This window comes from Amia ocellicauda, chromosome 9 (genome assembly GCF_036373705.1).
Source record: "Amia ocellicauda isolate fAmiCal2 chromosome 9, fAmiCal2.hap1, whole genome shotgun sequence".
NCBI lineage: Eukaryota > Metazoa > Chordata > Actinopteri > Amiiformes > Amiidae > Amia > Amia ocellicauda.
Window position 1 is genome coordinate 27747389 of NC_089858.1, and position 22071 is coordinate 27769459.

The following is a 22071-nucleotide window of genomic DNA, read 5'->3' on the forward strand; positions in this document are numbered from 1 at the left end:
TCCTTTGCTGGCAAGACATAAACAAATCCGGCATCATAATTTTTTCGAAGAAACTGCACCTCAAAATTCTCAGAGTCACTTTCTGTGACCAGACCCACAAAATGTCTAGTAGATTACCTGTAATAAGATTATCTTCGATATTGAATGTAGTAATCTTCCTTGAAAGAATGCAGTGTTTTCTGACATTCTGTGATTATTTACCAGTGTCAGTGAGAGATTAAAAAAACTACAGCGGGATTTTTTTTGTTTTTTGTTTTTTAAAGGCGACCAATCAGATTACAAACACGCCTCCTTTCTCCCATCAACAAGGAAGTAAGTTGTTGACCAAAACAAAGTAGACGTGCTGTACAAGTACTTGAAAACAGAGCCTAAAACAATTGGATAGAAACATTAAAGTGGTAGCATACATATTTGTTGTTTTCAAATTGAAAGAAAAAAAAGTGAATTGTTACGATGCAAAGTTTATAGTGAAATCATGTTAAGAGCTTTTAAAGAATTTAAGATCCTGGTATAGGCCGGGATATAATCAAATTGCATGGGACTTGTGAATCACGCTTTACAAAACGTAATGTTATCGCCTTTTGTTGTTTTTGTAAGTGTCTATTTTCTCCCACTCATAAACAAGAAGCGATAACATTCCATGTTGTAGAGTATGATTCGCAATTCTCGTGAAATGTGTTTAAGTTCCGGACACAGTTTCAGATTAAAGGTATGCATTTCATTTGGGCGATATTCTACAACATTTCAAATGATAAATTATGCCTTACATGTACATGCATTTTTTAACTCCTTGCCACTCATTTTTCATTAAGTTATTAAAGTTAAAGGCAGACAAAGGAACAGTCTTGAAACAATTTTAAATTAAGCAGATTAAATATATAAAAACTAGCCCTATTAAAATGACTGCCAGTAGTCTGGTGCTGTGATGTTAATATGAATTATGGCATGACAATGTGCTACCATAAGTGATGCAATTAGTATTTTGCTTTTACATCGTAAGACGTATTATTTGCAATAACATCATTAAATCAATAGGGACATTATTGTCACGTCCATAACGGTCACATCCATAACGCTAATTTGGGCAATTGTTATTAATAATGGGTAAAAGTTTTTATTCCATAACATACGTTTAAAAAAAGTTAGCTTTTCATAGAACGTTTGTAAAAAATGTAGTGTAGCATACAACTTTTATACAAACTTTACCAAGAGCACGTTATGGATGTGACATTGGTTTTATTTATAAACACCATTATTTTGAATAGCTGTAAAATAGTTTCCTTTTTCTCTGTCAAATGTAATATTACTAACTTGGTATTACATACCCATTGAGTTCCAATTGGGCATATTTAAAAATGTATAAATAAAATGTATCCTATAAATGAAACCTAAAAATGAATGAAAATTAGACTTCTGTAAATGTTGCTTTTTTATTTTTCTTTAAATGGCTGTAAAGAAAAGGCATAAAGTGAACCAAAATAATACAGAATGCACAAATATACACCTTTTAGTAAAAACTGAGACACAAATATTTTTGATATAGGCATTTTTTTTTGGCCAGGGTCACTTTATCGTGGAATTGCCCTAGAATTCAAATTAAAAAAAAAAAAACATCCAGAAAAAACTAGTCCTGCTGTTATGCGTGGTTGCTTGCTGTCTACCAAATATTGAAGAATATAACAAGGAAAGAGATGTCTGGATTGGTGACGTGTAGTGCATTTTTATTGATTTACTGATTGGCTTTCACCCACTGTGATTAACTATTTTTTCTGTGGCAACTGAATAATTGAATCTCCACACTTCTCGTAGAGGACCGTGAGATCTAGAAAGACTGTTACAAAGTCATCAATATGAAAGCACAGTGACTGCTTATATTCATAACATTGCCACCAATTGTAGAAATACTTAGAACATTAACTTTTTTTTTTTAATTAGAAAATCATGCTCCTTTTTGGTATTATTTGTAGCTTAATACATTAAGTAAATATAATTACTGTACAGCATTTTATGTAATGTAGGCTCTTCTTGGCAATGGAAGATAAAGTAGAAAACAAGCAGTATATTTGTGTTTTGAGAGCCTTCCACAGACCTTCTGGAAGTCACTCCAGTACTATAGGTTTGTAATAAACATATCAATACAGGGTCAACATTGGGGAAATGAGGAAAGCAGTTTAAAATGTGACTTGTTCGTTAATTCCATTCAGAACTGGTCAATTGTTCTGTGTTTTGGTTTGGCCTTTCCGAGAGGTCTTCTTGATTTGTGGGTTGTTTTATGAAGACACTGTGCATCACTGTAGATCTGGGGGGGCTTCCATGTACAAGAGGTTGTTCCTCTGACAGCTGCTCTGTATCAAATGCTTTCTTGCTTCTAGGATGATGACTTGGAAGAAGGCGAAGTCAAGGACCCAATGGATCGGAAAATACGCCCTCGTCCTATCTGCAGGTTTTTCATGAAAGGTAAATGTCTCCCTATGGGAGTAGTGTGTTTGTCTGCTGTCCTCCCTCAATTTTTCATGAGCCATTTGAAATGTATGCCACCTGATCTGCCTTATTTATTCTGTTGCTTAGTGGTACTTTTTAATTCAAACTCTCAATGACTGATCACTTACCATCTCTCAGTGAAATGTCTGTGAGACTGTTGCTTGATTCAAGTAACTCATTGTATTTTCATTACCCTTTTACATTGAGAATCAATAACCCATGCTGTATCCTAGAACAAAATGCAAAAGCACACCCGTTATCTTGATCAGTTCTCCTTATATGCATAGTGTGGTGCACAATCCACTCATGCTGGAAACTTTATCCTTCTATGGACTGATTTAAAAGTGTCATAATAAGTCACTAGTAATAAAATCTTTATTCCATGTCTTGATCACTAATTTGCATGTGTATTATCACTTGTAAAGAGCTTTGAGTCAATTCCTCACTGTATTGACTTCAACAGGACAGTAGAGGGCATTGTTAGCATTGCTTTTGAAGTGTGATTGGAACGCAAAGCCTTTGGAATTGAATGTTTAAGTCTGAGTTAAACTGGAGTACTGAAATTAGGTAATTATTTACCACATTATTAAATGGAAGTAATTTGGAATTGGATCAGCAAACAATATATATTGTTTTAATAGTATGAATTAGATGCACAATTATTTATAAACATCTTCGTATTTGTAAGTTTTGTCCATAACTAATTGAACAAATCTTATCAATTATTAGTAGCATTCATATTATCATCATTTAATTAACTGTAGTGTGTTTTTATGAGCAATTTGGAATTATTTATGTACCACAGGTTGACTGGAGATTAACTCAGATTCACGTTCCTCTGCAGTGCCGGTGAATAGTGAATCACCTGCTGCACTGTAATGATGAGTGTCTTTGAATCCTTTCAGGTAACTGCACCTGGGGAATGAACTGCAGGTTTATCCATCCTGGCGTGAACGACAAAGGAAATTATACTCTGATTGCCAAGCCAGACCCCTTCTCACCTAACGGAGGCCCCCCTGTCGGACCTCACCCACTCATGCCATCCAATCCATGGGTATGTTCTCACTCTAATGCACACGGGACACTGTTTATAAACTATTAGTTGGCATGTTTTTGTTAGGCATACTTTTTTTTTTCTTATTTAACCACTTTAAGGATTTGTAAGTGTTTAGTAAAGCAAAGGCCATTCATGGTGTTAGTAATTCCATGTAGTACACAGATTTGCCCCTTCAGTGTATTTCAGTTGCTTTAGTTATAGGTTCTGAGGTTCTTAATATGCCTTTTATTAATGTATTTCCTTTAAAATGTATTGAGTCCAGGATCTTTCGATGAATTTGTATTAATATGCTGTTAATACAAAGAGAGAGTCTGAAATGTGTTAACTTTTATACTCAAGCTTATTTGTTGTCACTTAATGACTGTGTTTATATTTGAAGGCCTAAGTTAAAAAATACTACGGTATTCCAGGCACGGTACATAACGTGATAACATCTTGGAAGTCAGCCAGCAGGTTTTTCCCACAACCTCACAGTAGAGGACCTGATGATGAAAAGATTTATGCACCTGTCTGGCTGAAGGAAGTTATTGTAATGCAGGAAGTTATCTAGGGCAGTAATTTTTGGAGGAGGTCATGTTTATACAGCAGCCGCTGAACAGTGCTCTGATGAGGAGAGTGAGTGCTGTGTTTTGCTCTGTTACAGGGAGGCCCAGCAGTGGAGGAAATGCCCCCGCCTCCCCCAGTTGAGCCCCCAGCGGAGAGTGCCTGGGAGAGAGGGCTACGTCACGCCAAAGAGGTAATCCCAATGGACTGGTGCAGACACCACTGCACACTTACCCTGTCTTATCTGTATGTCACAAATGACCAAGGGAAGCCACAAACCTATTCAGAAGACACTGTGTGTGTTATACATGGTGTTGAATAATAGGAGAACTCGTGTTTTCAGTCATCTTATACTTCTCAGGTGTTGGGGGGCGGGGGTCACGCATTTATACATGCAAACAATGGTGTCGGATAAGAAGTAATGGTAATAAGCCATTTCACAAAGAGGTTTTTAGGATATTTATGAGGGAGTGAATATCTGTTCCTTTAAATGAATGAACTTGGTTATAAAGCAGTGAAAAGGGAACCAGTCAAACTATCATTCACTTTCTTCCCTATGTAAAATCCTCCTGTGAAGCAGAGGAATTAGTAGTGTGTGTCTTTTTCTAGACCCAATGTCCAGTTCTAAGTTAACCAATTGCACCAGGGTACAAAGGGCGATATTTAAGAAACATAGTTTTGTTTCTGTTTGCCATCAGTCAGTCAGACATTCCTTTACAATTCAGTAATTGAGGTCGCTATCGCCCGTAAGCATGAGGTAATGCCATATTACCGTATCTCATGCAGAACAAGATGGATTGGATTGTTCCTAGGTTACATGTTTATTATGAGGTTTTCTTTCATATTAATTTTTTTTTACAGTTTTCTTATTTACATAAAATAAGATGCCTGTTTTTGCATTTCCTGGTTTATTTTGCTTCCACAGTATTCTTTCACATTTGGGACACTTAATCAGTATTTTGTACACAGTTTATTGACTAAAGCAGGAAAATCCCATAAAACTCCAAGCACATGTACCTAACTACTAATTGCTCTAAATATAGAATTGTTTTAAGATGTTTCAGCTTTACAATGTACGTCAATGGAACAAATCACACCCGATGCAAGGTCATTGTAAAAGTCAGATGTCTGGGAGAAAAGACTGCATTGTGTACTTTTCTGTTTGCATGTGGCTTTTGACATCTTGCGTCAGGTGTGCAAATAGTTGGTTGGTTGCTGCATTTGAGCTCAAACCGATATACACCTATGTATTGGACTTGGCAGGAGTCGAACAACTTGCCAGATTGTTTACACACTTGTTTTTTAAACGGTGAAAACAGTAGTTTTTCAGAATTGTGACATTTGGTCTTTATGCTCCTTTCCCCGATAGCCAAGATGTTTGTTTGTACTTGGGTTGGCAACTTACAATGACTGCCTGGCCTCAGTTCTTCACACTTGAATACCGTGGATACGATGATCTGCCGCCTGCAACGGGAACATTAATATCATCCCAACTGTTGCCATTATGTCTTACTTGTTCGTTCTTGCAGATGCTAAAGAAAGCAACTATTCGGAAAGAGCAAGAGCCCGACTTCGAGGAGAAGAGATTCAACGTCACCATCGGGGAGGATGAGAGAGAGTTTGATAAGGAGAACGACTTCTTCAGGGAAAGGAATTACCGCATCACCAGAGAGATCCGAGAGCCAGCGTAAGCAAAATACTGACGCTTACATTAGTGGTTCTACAGCTACTAGGACATACAGTGAGGGGAAACAAGTATTTGATCCTCTGCTGATTTTTTACGTTTGCCCACTGACAAAGAAATGATCAGTCTATAATTTTAATGGTAGGTGTATTTTAACAGTAAGAGACAGAATAACAACAAATATTCCAGAAAAATGCATTTCACAAAAAGTTATACATTAATATGCATGTTAATGAGGGAAATAAGTATTTGACCCCTTCGACTTAGTACTTGGTGGCAAAACCCTTGTTGGCAATCACAGAGGTCAGACGTTTCTTGTAGTTGGCCACCAGGTTTGCACACATCTCAGGAGGGAATTTGTCCAAACCCTCTTTGCAGATCCTCTCCAAGTCATTAAGGTTTCGAGGCTGACGTTTGGCAACTCGAACCTTCAGCTCCCTCCACAGATTTTCTATGGGATTAAGGTCTGGAGACTGGCTAGGCCACTCCAGGACCTTAATGTGCTTCTTCTTGAGCCACTCCTTTGTTGCCTTGGCTGTGTGTTTTGGGTCATTGGGTCGTGGATGGGTATTCCAGCATGACATTTTCAATGCCCTGGCTGAGGGAAGGAGGTTCTCACCCAAGATTAGACGGTACATGGCCCCGTCCATCGTCCCTTTGATGCGGTGCAGTTGTCCTGTCCCCTTAGCAGAAAAACACCCCAAAGCATAATGTTTCCACCTCCATGTTTGATGGTGGGGATGGTGTTCTTGGGGTCATTCCTCCTCCTCCAAACACGGCGAGTTGAGTTGATGCCAAAGAGCTTGATTTTGGTCTCATCTGACCACAACACTTTCACCCAGTTCTCCTCTGAATCATTCAGATGTTCATTGGCAAACTTCAGACGGGCCTGTTCATGTGCTTTCTTGAGCAGGGGGACCTTGCGGGCGCTGCAGGATTTCAGTCCTTCACAGCGTGGTGTGTTACCAATTGTTTTCTTGGTGACTATGGTCCCAGCGGCCTTGAGATCATTAACAAGATCCTCCCGTGTAGTTCTGAGCTGATTCCTCACCGTTCTCATGATCATTGAAACTCTACGAGGTGAGATCTTGCACGGAGCCCCAGACCGAGGGAGACTGACAGTTATTTTGTGTTTCTTCCGTTTGCGAATAATCGCACCAACTGTTGTCACCTTCTCACCAAGCTGCTTGGCGAAGGTCTTGTAGCCCATTCCAGCCTTGTGTAGGTCTACAATCTTGTCCCTGACATCCTTGGACAGCTCTTTGGTCTTGGCCATGGTGGAGAGTTTGGAATCTGATTGATTGATTGCTTCTGTGGACAGGTGTCTTTTATACAGGTAACGAGCTGCGATTAGGAGCACTCCCTTTAAGAGAGTTGTTATTCTGTCTCTCACTGTTAAAATGCACCTTCCGTTAAAATTATAGACTGATAATTTCTTTGTCAGTGGGCAAACGTACAAAATCAGCAGGGGATCAAATACTTTTTTCCCCTCACTGTATAATACACTTTAACAGTGGAGTACAGAAATGTATGAATAACTACACAGATGTGTAAATTGGTAGTACATTCCGCTTTATTCTTTTTTGGTTATATTATTGAGCAGTTTTGTTTGAATGTAATCATGTAGGTCTATGTATTACAGCTGTTTCATTTGTATTCTTAATGGTGTCTCTTTCCTTTAAAATGCTTCAGTGATGTGGAGTACAGGGATACAACCTATGGGTAAGTGGCCAAGTTATTTTTCTTTTCAAAGTCGCCCCCCCCCCAGGGAATTTAAAGTTTGTTTGGTGTTTGTGGATGTTTTAACACAATATTAACTTTTCTCTAATTGTTATTGTCAGTTTTGTTTTCTGGATATAAATGTTGAACATGTTGCATATACTAACAAATTAGTTTGAGAGGGAATTCATTCAAACCAAAAATCACATGGAGGATTTTTATGTTCACCTCCTTAGGAGATGACACATTGCGTTTGATTAAAAAATAGTTTATGCTAAAGAGGATGTTGCAGGTGATGATGTAATAAATCCATCTTTGTAGCTGCTTTATTTATGTACAGGTAGAAAAATCTTATACCTTCCATTTTTGGGTATAAAGGTAATGCATGAGTCATGCAATGTGCAGTTCCAAGATGCCCAGTAAATATACTCATATTTGATCTCCTGCAGATTAGAGCTGTACTTGATTATTGAGATGAGTGGTTTTAAGCATTACCCTACCAAAAACAGAGAATGGCTGTGGTAGTCTGTGCTTTAGCATCATTTCTGAAAGTAATGCATAAAATTGTCCTTACTGTTGTTGTTATTGTTCTGAATCAATTGCTAAATTAATTGTCCCTTTACTGCATAGTTGAAATGATCACTGATTAGAGGTATTTAGAAATCAATAAACACCCCCAAGTAAATCAAAGTAATAATTTTGTGCAGATCTGTCATGTAAGCAATATAAGAAACACCTTTATAAATAGGAACAACCTGTCCCCCCCCCCCACACACACACACCTCCAAGTTTTTTCCATCTTTCAAGGGGGAAATGAGTAACTTGTGAATTGAACTTGCAGGAACGATCCCTACGCTGACTCTTACTATGACTATGAAATGGAGTGTCTCTGGCGAGGGGGACAGTATGAGAATTTCAGAGTTCAATACACAGAAACAGTGCCATACCATTACAATGTAAGTACTGCAAATTCCGCTCTGAAATGGTGGTTTGGTTTTATTTAAAATAATGATTTTGTTCTGAGCACTATTTTAGTTTTTATGTGAAATGTTGAATATTTAGCTTAGATTATGTAGATTTTTTCTTCCTTTTATTGATACATTTTATTTCCAATTGAATATCATTCTAGCCAAAGGAAGTGTCAGTAACCTACTATGGTTTTACATTTCTATATCGAGGGCTTGGAGCCAGAGGGGTGTAAGTGACATTTGACAAACTTTACAGGAGAGCCAAAACAAAATTTCACCAAACTTTGATCAGCTGTGGTTATTCAGTATTAACAATAATGTTGGAAACATATACACAGTCAAATTAAGAAGTACCCAGTTAATAATATTATGGCAATGAACACTGAAAAATCTTTTTCAGATTTTAAAAATATGGCAAAAAAGTCAGATGCGCCGTTTGGTTCTAGCTGAAAAGTTGGGGCATAAGTGATGAACAATGGAACAACACATTAAGTTTTCTGTAAAAGGACAATGAATTTACAGTTGTATTTACTAAAATACATTTTTTTACTTTACAAAATGTATATTCTCTGGCTATGAACAAAACAGTTACAGTGAGGGAAAAAAGTATTTGATCCCCTGCTGATTTTGTACATTTGCCCACTGACAAAGAAATGATCAGTCTATAATTTTAATGGTAGGTGTATTTTAACAGTGAGAGACAGAATAACAACAAAAAAATCCAGAAAAACACATTTCAAAAAAGTTATAAATTGATTTGCATGTTAATGAGGGAAATAAGTATTTGATCCCCTATCAATCAGCAAGATTTCTGGCTCCCAGGTGTCTTTTATACAGGTAACGAGCTGAGATTAGGAGCACTCTCTTAAAGGGATTGCTCCTAATCTCGGCTCGTTACCTGTATAAAAGACACCTGTCCACAGAAGCAATCAATCAATCAGATTCCAAACTCTCCACCATGGCCAAGACCAAAGAGCTGTCCAAGGATGTGAGGGACAACATTGTAGACCTACACAAGGCTGGAATGGGCTACAAGACCATCGCCAAGCAGCTTGGTGAGAAGGTGACAACAGTTGGTGCGATTATTCGCAAATGGAAGAAACACAAAATAACTGTCAGTCTCCCTCGGTCTGGGGCTCCGTGCAAGATCTCACTTCATGGAGTTTCAATGATCATGAGAACGGTGAGGAATCGGCCCAGAACTACACGGGAGGATCTTGTTAATGATCTCAAGGCAGCTGGGACCATAGTCACCAAGAAAACAATTGGTAACACACTACGCCGTGAAGGACTGAAATCCTGCAGCGCCTGCAAGGTCCCCCTGTTCAAGAAAGCACATGTACAGGCCCCTTCTGAAGTTTGCCAACATCTGAATGATTCAGAGGAGAACTGGGTGAAAGTGTTGTGGTCAGATGAGACCAAAATCAAGCTCTTTGGCATCAACTCAACTCACCATGTTTGGAGGAGGAGGAATGACCCCAAGAACACCATCCCCACCGTCAAACATGGAGGTGGAAACATTATGCTTTGGGGGTGTTTTTCTGCTAAGGGGACAGGACAACTGCACCGCATCAAAGGGACGATGGACGGGGCCATGTACCGTCAAATCTTGGGTGAGAACCTCCTTCCCTCAGCCAGGGCATTGAAAATGGGTCGTGGATGGGTATTCCAGCATGACAATGACCCAAAACACACAGCCAAGGCAACAAAGGAGTGGCTCAAGAAGAAGCACATTAAGGTCCTGGAGTGGCCTAGCCAGTCTCCAGACCTTAAGCCCATAGAAAATCTGTGGAGGGAGCTGAAGGTTCGAGTTGCCAAACGTCAGCCTCGAAACCTTAATGACTTGGAGAGGATCTGCAAAGAGGAGTGGGACAAAATCCCTCCTGAGATGTGTGCAAACCTGGTGGCCAACTACAAGAAACATCTGACCTCTGTGATTGCCAACAAGGGTTTTGCCACCAAGTAGTAAGTCGAAGGGGTCAAATACTTATTTCCCTCATTAACATGCATATCAATGTATAACTTTTTTGAAATGCATTTTTCTGGATTTTTTTATTGTTATTCTGTCTCTCACTGTTAAAATACACCTACCATTAAAATTATAGACTGATCATTTCTTTGTCAGTGGGCAAACGTAAAAATTGTAAGTTATGTCTTTAAGGTTTTGTGGTTTAATTCTTTATTGGTCATGACTTCAGCTGTGTCATTTTGGCGCTCAATAGATCTCATTGAGAGCTTTAATTTGATGTATAGAATTCATATTCGCCCAAAATGTCACTTATGCCCCTCTGGCTCCAAGCCCTCGATATTCTATTTGATCGTTCCACAGAACTGGTTTCATAATCCAAAAAATTCGTATGTAAAAAAAAAAAACATCAAAAGTAGAATTCGATTTCAGTTTTAGAACCAAAGAATGTGCATTGAAACACTTGGGATTAGAAAAAATAAGAAAGCAAATGATCAGCAACGAGAGCTCTGAAGTGATCACTGTGTTTTCCAGGAGAGGGAGAGGGAACGCGACCCCAGAGACCGACAGCGCGAGAGGGACCGGGAGCGTGAGCGAGATCGCGAGAGGGAGCGGCGTCAGAGGGAGCGGGAGAGGGAGCGGGAGAGGGAGAGGGAGAAGGAGAGGCAGCGCAGGAAAGAAGAGTGGGAGAGGGACCGCCTGAAGAGGGATGAGAAGGAGCGCCCAAGGGAACGCACACGAGAACGAGAGAAAGAGAAGGAGAAGCCAAAACCTAGGTCGCCTCCTCCCCCAAGGTGAGTGCGGGGGCCTTTTTTGAGAAGCATTCATAAACCCTGACCTAGAAAGACATGAATGCTGCTATTATATGTACCTTGTGTAATGTGATAAGCAGCATTGTTTAGTATTGGAGACTCACCTTAACTCCATGGTCAATATGCTTTGTTACGATGTTCTCTTTGAGTTTTTTAGAAAGATTTTGGCTGTGTGAGTTGCCACCACCTTTAAATTGAAATCTCAGTATCTTCCCTTTACAACTCCAGATTTACCAGATGTAGTTTTCTATATAAGTCCCCGCTTTTTAACTTTAATGTTCCTTAAGAATGGACTAATAATTGACCTGATATAATCCGCTTTATTAGAACGTCCCTGAATGTCGGCAAACTCGTCAGATCATAGAAGAAACTGTACCTTATGATGAAAGTATGTGCAGCCTGTACATGACTCTCTCTGCGACTTGGCCTGATGTGTGATGGCAAATCAGGAGTGCTATACAGTGTTACAGGGAACTTTACAGTGAAAAGATGAAACTGAGAAGGCAAATAGAATTGGATGAGTTTTTATTGTGTCTGTGCAACCACAAGCACCTTCTGTAATACAAACAATCCCATAACCCCAGCAGTCTTGTGTCAGATGGTGATGACACAGCCCACTCCCCACCTTCACTTCCCCTTCGTCCCAGTAACTACTTTAAGCCATCTCTCTCTCTCTGCCTTTGGTGAGGAAGTATTATAATATAGTACAGTAGATTCTAATTCCAGTAAAACCTATTTAATACCAATTGTATAACTCGGGAACACAAGCCCACATGACTTGTATTCTTATGAGAAAGTTACTTTTTTGTTTTGATTTTTTTAAGTTCCACTTTTCAAGAACACAGCCAGGGTGTATGGTGGGAATCTATCCTACTACAAAGGGGGAAAAAATATGTTCGGTTTTGTTTTTAGCTGTTTGTGATCTTTTCTGATTCATTTCTGATGTAACCTTTCAATACATTTATGAAACCACACCGTTTTCTGTTAACTTTTGGGACATCTGTTTATCTTTTCTTTCTTCATCTAAACTTAATATCATTTGTCACAAATACGTAATTTATTTGTAAATTTACCTAGCAGAAGTCCTCCAGAAAACATCTCCAATTACAAAATAAGATATTGGACTTTTGGCTGATACTCTGAATAGTAATTTTATTTGGAGAACAGGGTCATGTAGTGTTGCACGATTTACTGAAAATTCAAAATGGTTCGATACTAGAATTTCTGTTAAGTTCGATATCTCTGTCAAATGTCTCATCGTCATGATCAAGGGAATCAAGTGAGTTTAGTAGTTTCTCTGAATCAAGCTTTTTTTCAGCTGTTAAACTTTTCTCATATTAATATGGCAGACATTTAGTGTATAGCATTTCTACAAGCATATACGTGTAGATTATAATATAATAACTGCTTGTATTTAAACAATCACCATGAATAAAACAGACAAAATGAAAATGTTGTCCCTCACAGTAATACACACACCTGCAGAACAAATGCAACCAAGACACAGAATATAATAGTAACTGCTTATGTGTATTTTAATGATTACTGTACAAAAATACAAACATTTATTGATTACAATTAAATTACTAGAAAGATAGATTGATACAATAAGCTTCTTCACAATCGCACAGCAATAGACATACCTCGTCAGGGGAGGAGTGTTATTCAGCACAAAACAAAAAGCACAAAATCCTGAGATTTTGAAATGAGGTCTTTAACCAAAACAAACAAAATAGTCTGTCCACTATAAAAGTATTTACAAAATGTAATTTGAATTGGAAAGGGGGAGGAAGGAGTGACAGTTTACTGTAATGCTCCAGGGTGTGAAATTCCTTGCGAGCGTGGAATTTAAAAAAGTTTATTTTTCGCACAAATCTTTGTGCCTGTATGCGTACATGCTGAAGGTTGTTTTTCTTATTCAATTCCTTGAAAAAACAATGCTGCTGTTCTGTAAATGACCTGCTTAAGATATAAATATTCTGCTTAATAGTGTTAGTATACAGTTAGTTTACTTTTTCCTCCCAATTATCAGCATTTTGTTCAGTATTTAGAAAACAAAATCCAATGATTATTCTCTGCCTTAGGCTCATAAATTTAAAATGTTTTTGTAGTGGTATCGTTTCCAGTATCGTGTTTTGTGAACCTGGTATCGGTATCAAAGTCGAAATTCTGGTATGACAACACTAGGATTAATTAACATAGTGTCGAGTACAGTTTACATTTATACAGATTATACGAATAACATGATATAGCTACATATAATGTCTGTGTGTGTATGTGTATATTTGTTTACAATATACTTTAAATGCGGGGTGCCTGGTCCCAGGCAATATGTAGGAAATTGAGTGGAAGAACCGCTCAGATAGACAGCAGCTCCCACCTGTAAACAGTCCACAATAATTGATGTCATAAAAACAATTAATTTATTAACCATTTGACGGATAACAAACAAAATGATGCTTGCACGTTTCGACTTATTCGTCATTCTGAGAGCATCGTAAAGAAAGATGATGGGCAAGTCTCTTAAATACAAATTAATTACTCATTAGCACCTTTTACATATACAGTTAGCAATTATACAATCTCATAAAACAATTTCAACAAAGTGTGAACATCTCATTATTATTAATAAAACAAAACAAGTTCCACGATTATCAATGACTTACTCACTTAATGCCAATTAGAAAATTGCTGTAGTAAAGACCTGTTAGTAAATAGTTGCTCCTTAAATAAAATTAGACATTTTAAATGTATTATGCATATGCATTTTCATATTAAAGAACAAAAATTAAGATCTTCAGTCCCAGTGGTTCTAATGTCTGTAATGCCAATATCCAATATGCCTCTCTCATCAGTAACAAATTATCTAAATTTCCTCCCCTTTCAGGGATATTTATCTTCTCCAGACCCACAAAGAGAAGCGAGTGTGGTGAAGATCCACGTCCAGCCTATAGTGATTGGCTATAGACTACTCTAAATTTCGATATTTAATCGCTGCTTTGTGTTCAGCGTTCTGAATCTGAAGTGGTCTTTTAGCCTGTCCTACATAGACTAATCTGCAAAAACATATAGGTCAGCATATTGATAACCCCAACAGTGTTGCAATTAATAAACGTGTTTATCTTATTTTTTCTGCCAGAAAGAGGATATGAGAGAGATTTCTTATTTTTGGTATTTGAACAATGTATACAATGACCACATTTAAATTGACCATTCGGGGGTTTTGGCGACCACGTGCTTCCCAAGCCTGGTTATGGGCTTAGCGAGTGTATCACCGAAGAATCATTTTTCAAAACATGCCAACATTTATAAAGTATCCTTCTTATATTGGACGGGTAGTAAAACTCAGTTGAAATTTTGTTCTTGTTTTTACTCCTTTTCTTTTAAAGGAACAATTCTCTGTATCTAGTCGTGTCTCTAGCATTATTCAACATATTGGTGTAATATTCAGTATATCTAAATTTGAAGAACAGATCTTAGGATTTATATTCAAAACTAACATCTGTACTGTAGTTCCTTCACACTTGTAGAAATTGACCTACTGGTATCTCTCATCATATGCTGCGGGTGTGGACTATTTGCTCGTAACAATGAGTTTCGATCCATAGGGTTTGCAAACAGATATTTGTAAGATATTATTCGCACCCTTTGAAATGTCAATGTACAAATACTGTATTCTTTCTAGATTCGGTATGGTACCAAGTCATGAATTTTGATACTCAATACTTTTCCTTAAAAAGGGGAAACTGTCAGATGCCATTATTGTGCTTTATTTCAAACATTTTCAGTCAACAAAATAAACTTTAAAAATGACAATCGCTTAACTAAAATAGCAGTAACAACTTTCCTTTGTCAAAATACAAAATAGATGTGTATATATTAAACAATAAGAAATGACAGTCAACACAATGACATCTGTGACAAAAATCAGAACAATAACCAAACTGGAATAGCAGCCTAACTGGCTTGAACAGTATTCTGTCCCTACTCAGCCTAAACCGTAGACCGAGGATGGCTGGCTATTTTTCATTTATTACTCAATTCCTTAAAAAAAATAAGGGTGTCTACATTTTCCTAACTCGGTCTCGAACACGTAGGACTGCAGGTATTTCCAGATGTGCTGTTCAGATGCACAGCTTGATGCTGCAATGCACAGATACCGTATTGCCAGGGTGGGCAGGTATGCCTCATGCTGACCCCACCAGGTCAGGGGGTCCTCTGCAGGACTGTTCTCTCAATTGTGTATAGTCCGTGATCTCACCATTTAGCTTTTCTGCAGGTGTTGTGGGTGTGGAAGAATATGGTCTAGTTCCAAAACTATCTGTCCCCTTCTTTTCTGAGGTGATGGTGCAGAGCAGACTTTTTAGATCACTTATTTTTCTCTTTGGTGCAGCGGCTGCTCCTCAATTGTCCTCTGAGACTTGTTGCTTCTGACTGTGCTCCCTGGGAATCTCCACTGTCTCAGCTTTTAGGAGCAGTTCCCTCTTGACTTTCTCCTCCATAGTGAGAAAAGTACTCTTAAATCTTGGATCTAGGAAAGTGGAGATGTTTAGTGTCACCTTTATATCGCGCTCATTGTATCTCTTTTGAAAGTCTTCTCTAATTTGCTGCTTCATTTCCAGCGCCAGTGGACCTTCCTCATCTTTTAGGCAGGCTCTTATCTTCCACATCAGTGGCAGGACTGATGAGAGAGTGGCTTCTTTCTCTCCACTTAGGGCATCTGTGTAATCACTGAGTGAAGCCAAGACATCCCTAACTGTTTCCAAAGTTGTCATGTCTGTGTCTCTGGGCATCAGGTGCCACTTCTTCCTGTCGTCAGCCAGAACAGCGGAGACTGTTTGCTGCTGCTCACAAAAGCGTTCCACCATATCGTAGGTAGAACCCCATCATGAATTAATGTATGTTGTGGCAGCTCTAAAGTTTTCTGTTTGTCTTTCAACAGTCTTGACATCTTACTAGATCTTAAGAACATTAGAAAATGTACAAGTGAGAGGAGGCCATTCGACCCATTGTGCTCGTTTGGTGTCCATTAATAACTAAGTGATCCAAAGATCCTATCCAGTCTGATTTTAAATGTTCCCAAATGTTCAGCTTCAACCACATCGCTGGGGAGTTTGTTCCAGATTGTGACGACTGTCTGTGTGAAGAAGTGTCTCCTGTTTTCGGTCTTGAATGCCTTGAAGACCAATTTCCATTTGTGTCCCTGGGTGCGTGTGTCCCTGCTGATCTGGAAAAGCTCTGGTTTGATGTGGTCGATGCCTTTCGTGATTTTGAAGACTTGAATCAAGTCCCCACGTAGTCTCCTCTGTTCCAGGGTGAAAAGGTTCAGTTCCTCAGTCTCTCAGTAGGACATTCCCTTCAGACCTGGAATAAGCCTGGTTGCTCCTCTGAACTGCCTCTAGAGCAGCAATATCTTTCTTGAAGTGTGAAGCCCAGAACTGTACACAGTATCCAGATGAGCTCTAACTAGTGCATTGTACAGTCTGAACATTACTGCCCTTGTTCTCAATTCTACACTTTTGACAATATACCCTAACATCCTGTTTGCCTTTTTTATTGCTTCCCCACATTGTTTGGATGGAAAAAGTGAGGAGTCCACGTAGACTTCTAGATCTTTCTCATGCGTTACTTCATCTAGTTCTATTCCTCCCATAGTGTAACTATTGTGGACATTTTTGTTACCTGCATGTAATACCTTGCACTTGTCCACATTGAATTTCAACTGCCAGGTGTCGTTCCACAACTGAATATTATCCCTTTGAATGACCTCTACTGCTAAGATCGTATCTACTGCAAATTTGACAAGTTTTCTAACTATCCCAGAGTCCAGATTATTAATATAGATAAGAAAAAGCAAAGGTCCTAGTACTGATCCCTGTGGAACTCCACTAACAACCTCACTCCAGTTAGAAGCGACTCCTCTAATCGACACCCTCTGTTTCCTAGACATCAACCAGTTCATAATCTACTTACATTACCCTGAATGCCTACAGCTTCCAATCTGAGGATCAGTCTTTGGTGTGGAACCTTATCAAAAGCTTTCTGAAAATCTAAGTATATCATATCATATCATATGCTTTCACATGATCTACAGCTAATAAATTAGATCTGCCTCGTCTAAACCCATGTTGACTATCGCTAAGGATATGGTTTACATGAAAATGCTCCTCTATTTTCTGTAATATTTGTTTCCAACATTTTACAGGTGATGCAGGTGAGACTGATTGGTCTGTAATTTCCTGGCTCAGTTTTGTCCCCTTTCTTGTGGATTGGTATGACATTTGCTGTCTTCCAGTCAGTTGGCACATCCCCTGTTCTAAGTGTCATTTGGAATATTTAACGCCCTATAAATAATTTCCCTCATTTCTTTAAGTACTGTTGGAAATATACCATCTGGCCCAGGTGATTTGTTTGTTTTTAATTCTGCTAGTCCCTTTAGTACCTCCTGCTCATTTATCCTGATGTCTCTTATGGTTTGAATGGACTGGTTGTTAACCTGTGGCATGTTATCTGTTTTTTCTTTTGTAAAAACCTCTGTGAGATACTCATTTAGAACATTTGCCACATCTTGTTCTTTTCCAAGATACTTCAATTGTTGCCCTTTATCTGTTTCACTTCTTCCTTTAGTGACGTCTTGATAAGGCAGAGACAGTCTTGTGGAGTCAGGACAGACAGGCTGCTACACGATTAATTTCTGTGGCTTTGTTGAATGACAAATGCAGATTATGGCCAAAACAGGGTATCCAGGTATAGTCACTAAAGGCCGTGCAGTTGTTGGAAGTATTATCTTTTGTGATACCAGACATTTTGGCCATGTCTAGTCCCCAGGAATCTATGACAATATCATCCAGTGCTTCCTTTAGACTGTCAGCTGTGTGGTCAGAGTGCATTGCTGAGCATCCTAAGCACCAGGACTGCATTTCCCAGGTTCTTGAGATGAACAGGACAGCCATGTATGTGTTTACAGTTCTGCTTGTCCAGAGGTCAGTAGTGCATGAAAAGTATGGCTTTGGTGTCACTGCCAATTGTGCACTGATTTATAGACCTTGTCTCATCATAAACTTCATTATACATAAAGAAATTCCTTGAGGGGAGGTTATACCTTTTGTCCAGTTGGCGTACAAGGTTTCTAAATCCAGCTTTCTCGGCTGTGTATATTGGGACTTGGTCCACACAGATGAATTCTGCCACTGCCTTGTTGAGCCTTCTAGCATTTTTTGATACTTAAAACCTTTGGGTACTTAACATGCTGCTCAAAAAGAGCTTGGAGGGTATGTTGCTTCTGATTGGGGGGGACCCATTCTCAGCCAGAGGCACTAGACTTCTGTAGTTGGGGAGAAAGAAATAAAAAATAAAAAAGGCCTAATTAATTTATTTGATACCACACCTAGAACACTAAATAGACTTTTTAGAAATATCAGGATCCAGGACTAGGTTAGGTTTTGGCATACTGTAGGCTAATATTTTACAAATAAGATAATTAGTTGTAATGTTGTCTTTATACAGTACCTATCTATTAAACATTAAATGGGAAATGGCTATATCTCTGTGTATAACATGATAAAATCATATGTACCTGAGTTAGCTAGTGATGCATTCATTTCTGTTTGTACACAGGATGCTTTGAGGACTTGTTTGATAACTTGGGGCATATGCATGAGCGCACTAATTTATTTCGTGGACATAACTGTAGTGAATTCACTGTTACAATTCGAGAGCACAGAAATACAACTTGTATGTGCAAAACTACTCGTTCAATATTGTTTTAACTAGAGGTTGCAACTCTGAGAGTGTAAAGTTTATCCTCAATGGAGACCAAAACTTGCACTGCACAGCTTGTAATATAACTCTCTCCTATGACTATAACTCGACATTAAATCAATCGTACATGAGAACACATCAATATACCTGATGTTTGTAAAAATACAATTATTTAAGACTTAATTTCAAACATTATCTTGTGCTCCTTTGTGTTTCCCCCCCTCTCCTACCAGTATCTTAGAAACACCATTGCAGCAGCACAACACAGACTAGTCCCTGATCTGCACAAACCACATGGCAGAGCCCAGCCCCCACGCAGCACTGCTGCTGAGCACGTGTCATGAATGCACTATGCATTTAAACTAGTTCAGAGGTTAATATACTACACTACATAAAAAAACATACTCATCTATTTTCAATACAATAATAGCAAGCATTAACAACGATCTGATTTAAAAAAAAAAAAGGAAAATTAATTTGGATTTTAAGTCAGTGTCAGTTCTACCCGATGTTATAATAATCTAGTAAAAATCATGTGCAGCATTTGTAATTGAAACGCATACAAAACTAAATATGCTGATAAATAATTGCATAGTTTTTTTTTATATATATATATAAATAAAATATACCTTGTCTGTTACTTAAAATGTGCCTCGCACAGCTCTGTGGAAGCAGCAGTGTAAACTCATCACTTCTCATAGCGCTGTACTGCACTGCCGTGATGGGTGTGACCTGCAGAGACACTTCCTGCAGGTTTTTCCATGATGAAAAACACAAGGAAGGAACCTCCACCATTCTTCACTGTTGCTTGCAGACGCTCATTCGTGTACCGCTCTCCAGCCCTTCGGGAAACAAACTGCCTTCTGCTACAGACAGATATTTCAAATTTTGACCCATCAGTCCAGAGCACCTGCAACATTAAAGCAACCTTAGGTGCCAGTTGTTTACACTTTGCCAGAAGTTCAGCCTGATGTGCTCAAAGCATCATGGTACCTAGGAATATTGTGGCTATTGATCCACTGCTGGATGAAGACTTGCTTTCTATCTATGGCTTCTCTTTTCAATGTCACACCTGCAAACTGTCTGATTTAATATGCCCATCTTTTATGTGCTCGTCTTCTAAACCTTTTTCTTCTCTTGGAATCCATTCAATGGCTTCCTTTGTTCTTACATTGTGTCTGGCCCATTGCCATTTTAACATTTCCACTTTCAAGGATATCACATATTTTGGATAGTTCATTTATCTTTCTATTCCTCATTACAGTTCCAAGCATACATCTTTCTAGGGCTGGGCAGTATACCGTAAAAAACAATATACCGGTATTCATTCAGGAACCGGTTTGGAATCTTGCTATACCTTCATACAGGTATTTTAAAGTTTTGAATAATTTACAATTTACTGTGTCATTGAGTCATAGCATTCAGCTACCAATAAACTGAATAGTGTTCGCGTACCTTGCTGCGCTGGCTGCTTGAGACTGCGCCGTCTGACATGATACGCATCTGATCAAAAAACACAGATAGCGTTCGTGTAATGCAAATTTCAACAGATCTGCCCAGCTCCACCAATGGGATAGGTTGGATCCTGCAGATCTGCGTGCTGACGGCCTTTTCTCCAGTATAAGGTCTTTTCTCTGTCTAAATTTTATCTTTATAAGAATATTTAAGGGAAGGGAATTTGGATGTCAACCAGCAAAGTAATGATGCAATGCCATCATTGAATGCTATCACTGATTTTGGGTTGAATTTCTTATAATTAAAATAAAACATTTAACCCGAAAAGATCAGGTTTTTATTCAGACATTAATTGATAAGCACAACATTCACAAAGAACAGAACAATGCTACACTAAAATCTGGTTAAATTGGCTAAAACATGAAAATCACAACCCCTGCTTATATTACTATAACTATAAATAGAAGCCATTTATTTAACAGCAAGCCTAATTCAGTTTACAGTTACTGGGGTCACATCTCCTTTGCATTTGAATTGTAAACATGTGGGCATGTATGTATTCACTGAAAGGTTTTTAAGATTCAGGGAGTTTTCTGGTTGAACCCAAATCCTGAAATAGGGATTAGAGGAAGGAAGTCGGCTTAAATTCAGTAAAACCCAAACACCAGATCCTTGTCATCTTCTTGGCTAAATCACTGAAATTGACACAGCAATTATCTTCAAGCACAATTTTGTTTCCCCAAATCCTGATGTCTTCTGGCAGTACCATTGGACAATAGAGAGAAGTGTTATATCTTGAGCCTGTCAGCTATCTGTGTTTTCTGCCTCTTAAGTGTAACTTTCTTTGTGCCTTGCTAGTCCACAGCTATTGTGTATACACTGACACTGGGACTTAGCCCTTCAACGTATTTTCATTATTAAGTGCTGCGATTATGATTGTTCAGGGATAAGTCACTCAGAACATCCCACTTTCTTTGTATGGATTATTTTCCTGTTCATGATGTCATTTGTAGCTGCCCAGCTTTCTAGCACACCTGTGTTTATATACACTTCTCCACACAGCTGTTGAGCTCTGGTGTAACAGTGGGACTTCTAGCATGAGTTTCTTTTGTTGTTATTGTCATTTTCTATCTGGAAGTTCCTTGGTTGTATTAATAAGGAAAGGGGGGGGGGGTGTTCACTTCAACAACAACAAGACTGCAATCCAAGTGCATAGTTACTGTTTACATTTCTATGGTGTCCATTTGTCTTGGACATATTTCAGTATTAACTTACCCCAGGTAAATTTAATACTGCCCTGTGTTCCTCAAAATCTCTGTAATTCCTTAAATGTGGTGTCCGGACTGAAGGGGAATCTTGCTTCAGCTCAATCTTAAATTATCATCTGGTTGGTGTTACCTTTTGCTATTACATGGTTTAGGTTTGTGCTTATTTTACTCCCAGTGGCCACTTTAAAGTACAGTGTCAAGAATTGGTGAATGTAAATTGGTCTGTTCCAACTTGATACTGTATGTAATGAATTGGTGATTGCAAAAAAATAAAACTTCCCTAAAATCAGTGAGCAAATGTTACATGAATAGTCAACAAACATTCTGTGATATTTAAATGAAATTATGCAATGTCCT

The 22071-nt window shown here is 38.5% G+C and overlaps 1 protein-coding gene across 3 annotated transcripts in view; it reads left to right on the top strand.

Annotated features, from left to right (window-relative positions):
* Nucleotides 1-22071, top strand: part of zc3h18 (zinc finger CCCH-type containing 18) — a 53105-nt gene that overhangs the window by 8685 nt on the left and 22349 nt on the right. For all 3 annotated transcript variants that reach the window (XM_066713977.1, XM_066713975.1, XM_066713976.1), the window contains exons 3-9: nucleotides 2373-2457; nucleotides 3387-3535; nucleotides 4182-4274; nucleotides 5611-5768; nucleotides 7458-7487; nucleotides 8326-8440; nucleotides 10953-11212. In XM_066713977.1, the coding sequence (XP_066570074.1) occupies nucleotides 2373-2457; nucleotides 3387-3535; nucleotides 4182-4274; nucleotides 5611-5768; nucleotides 7458-7487; nucleotides 8326-8440; nucleotides 10953-11212 (890 nt within the window). The remainder of the gene's footprint in view (nucleotides 1-2372; nucleotides 2458-3386; nucleotides 3536-4181; nucleotides 4275-5610; nucleotides 5769-7457; nucleotides 7488-8325; nucleotides 8441-10952; nucleotides 11213-22071) is intronic.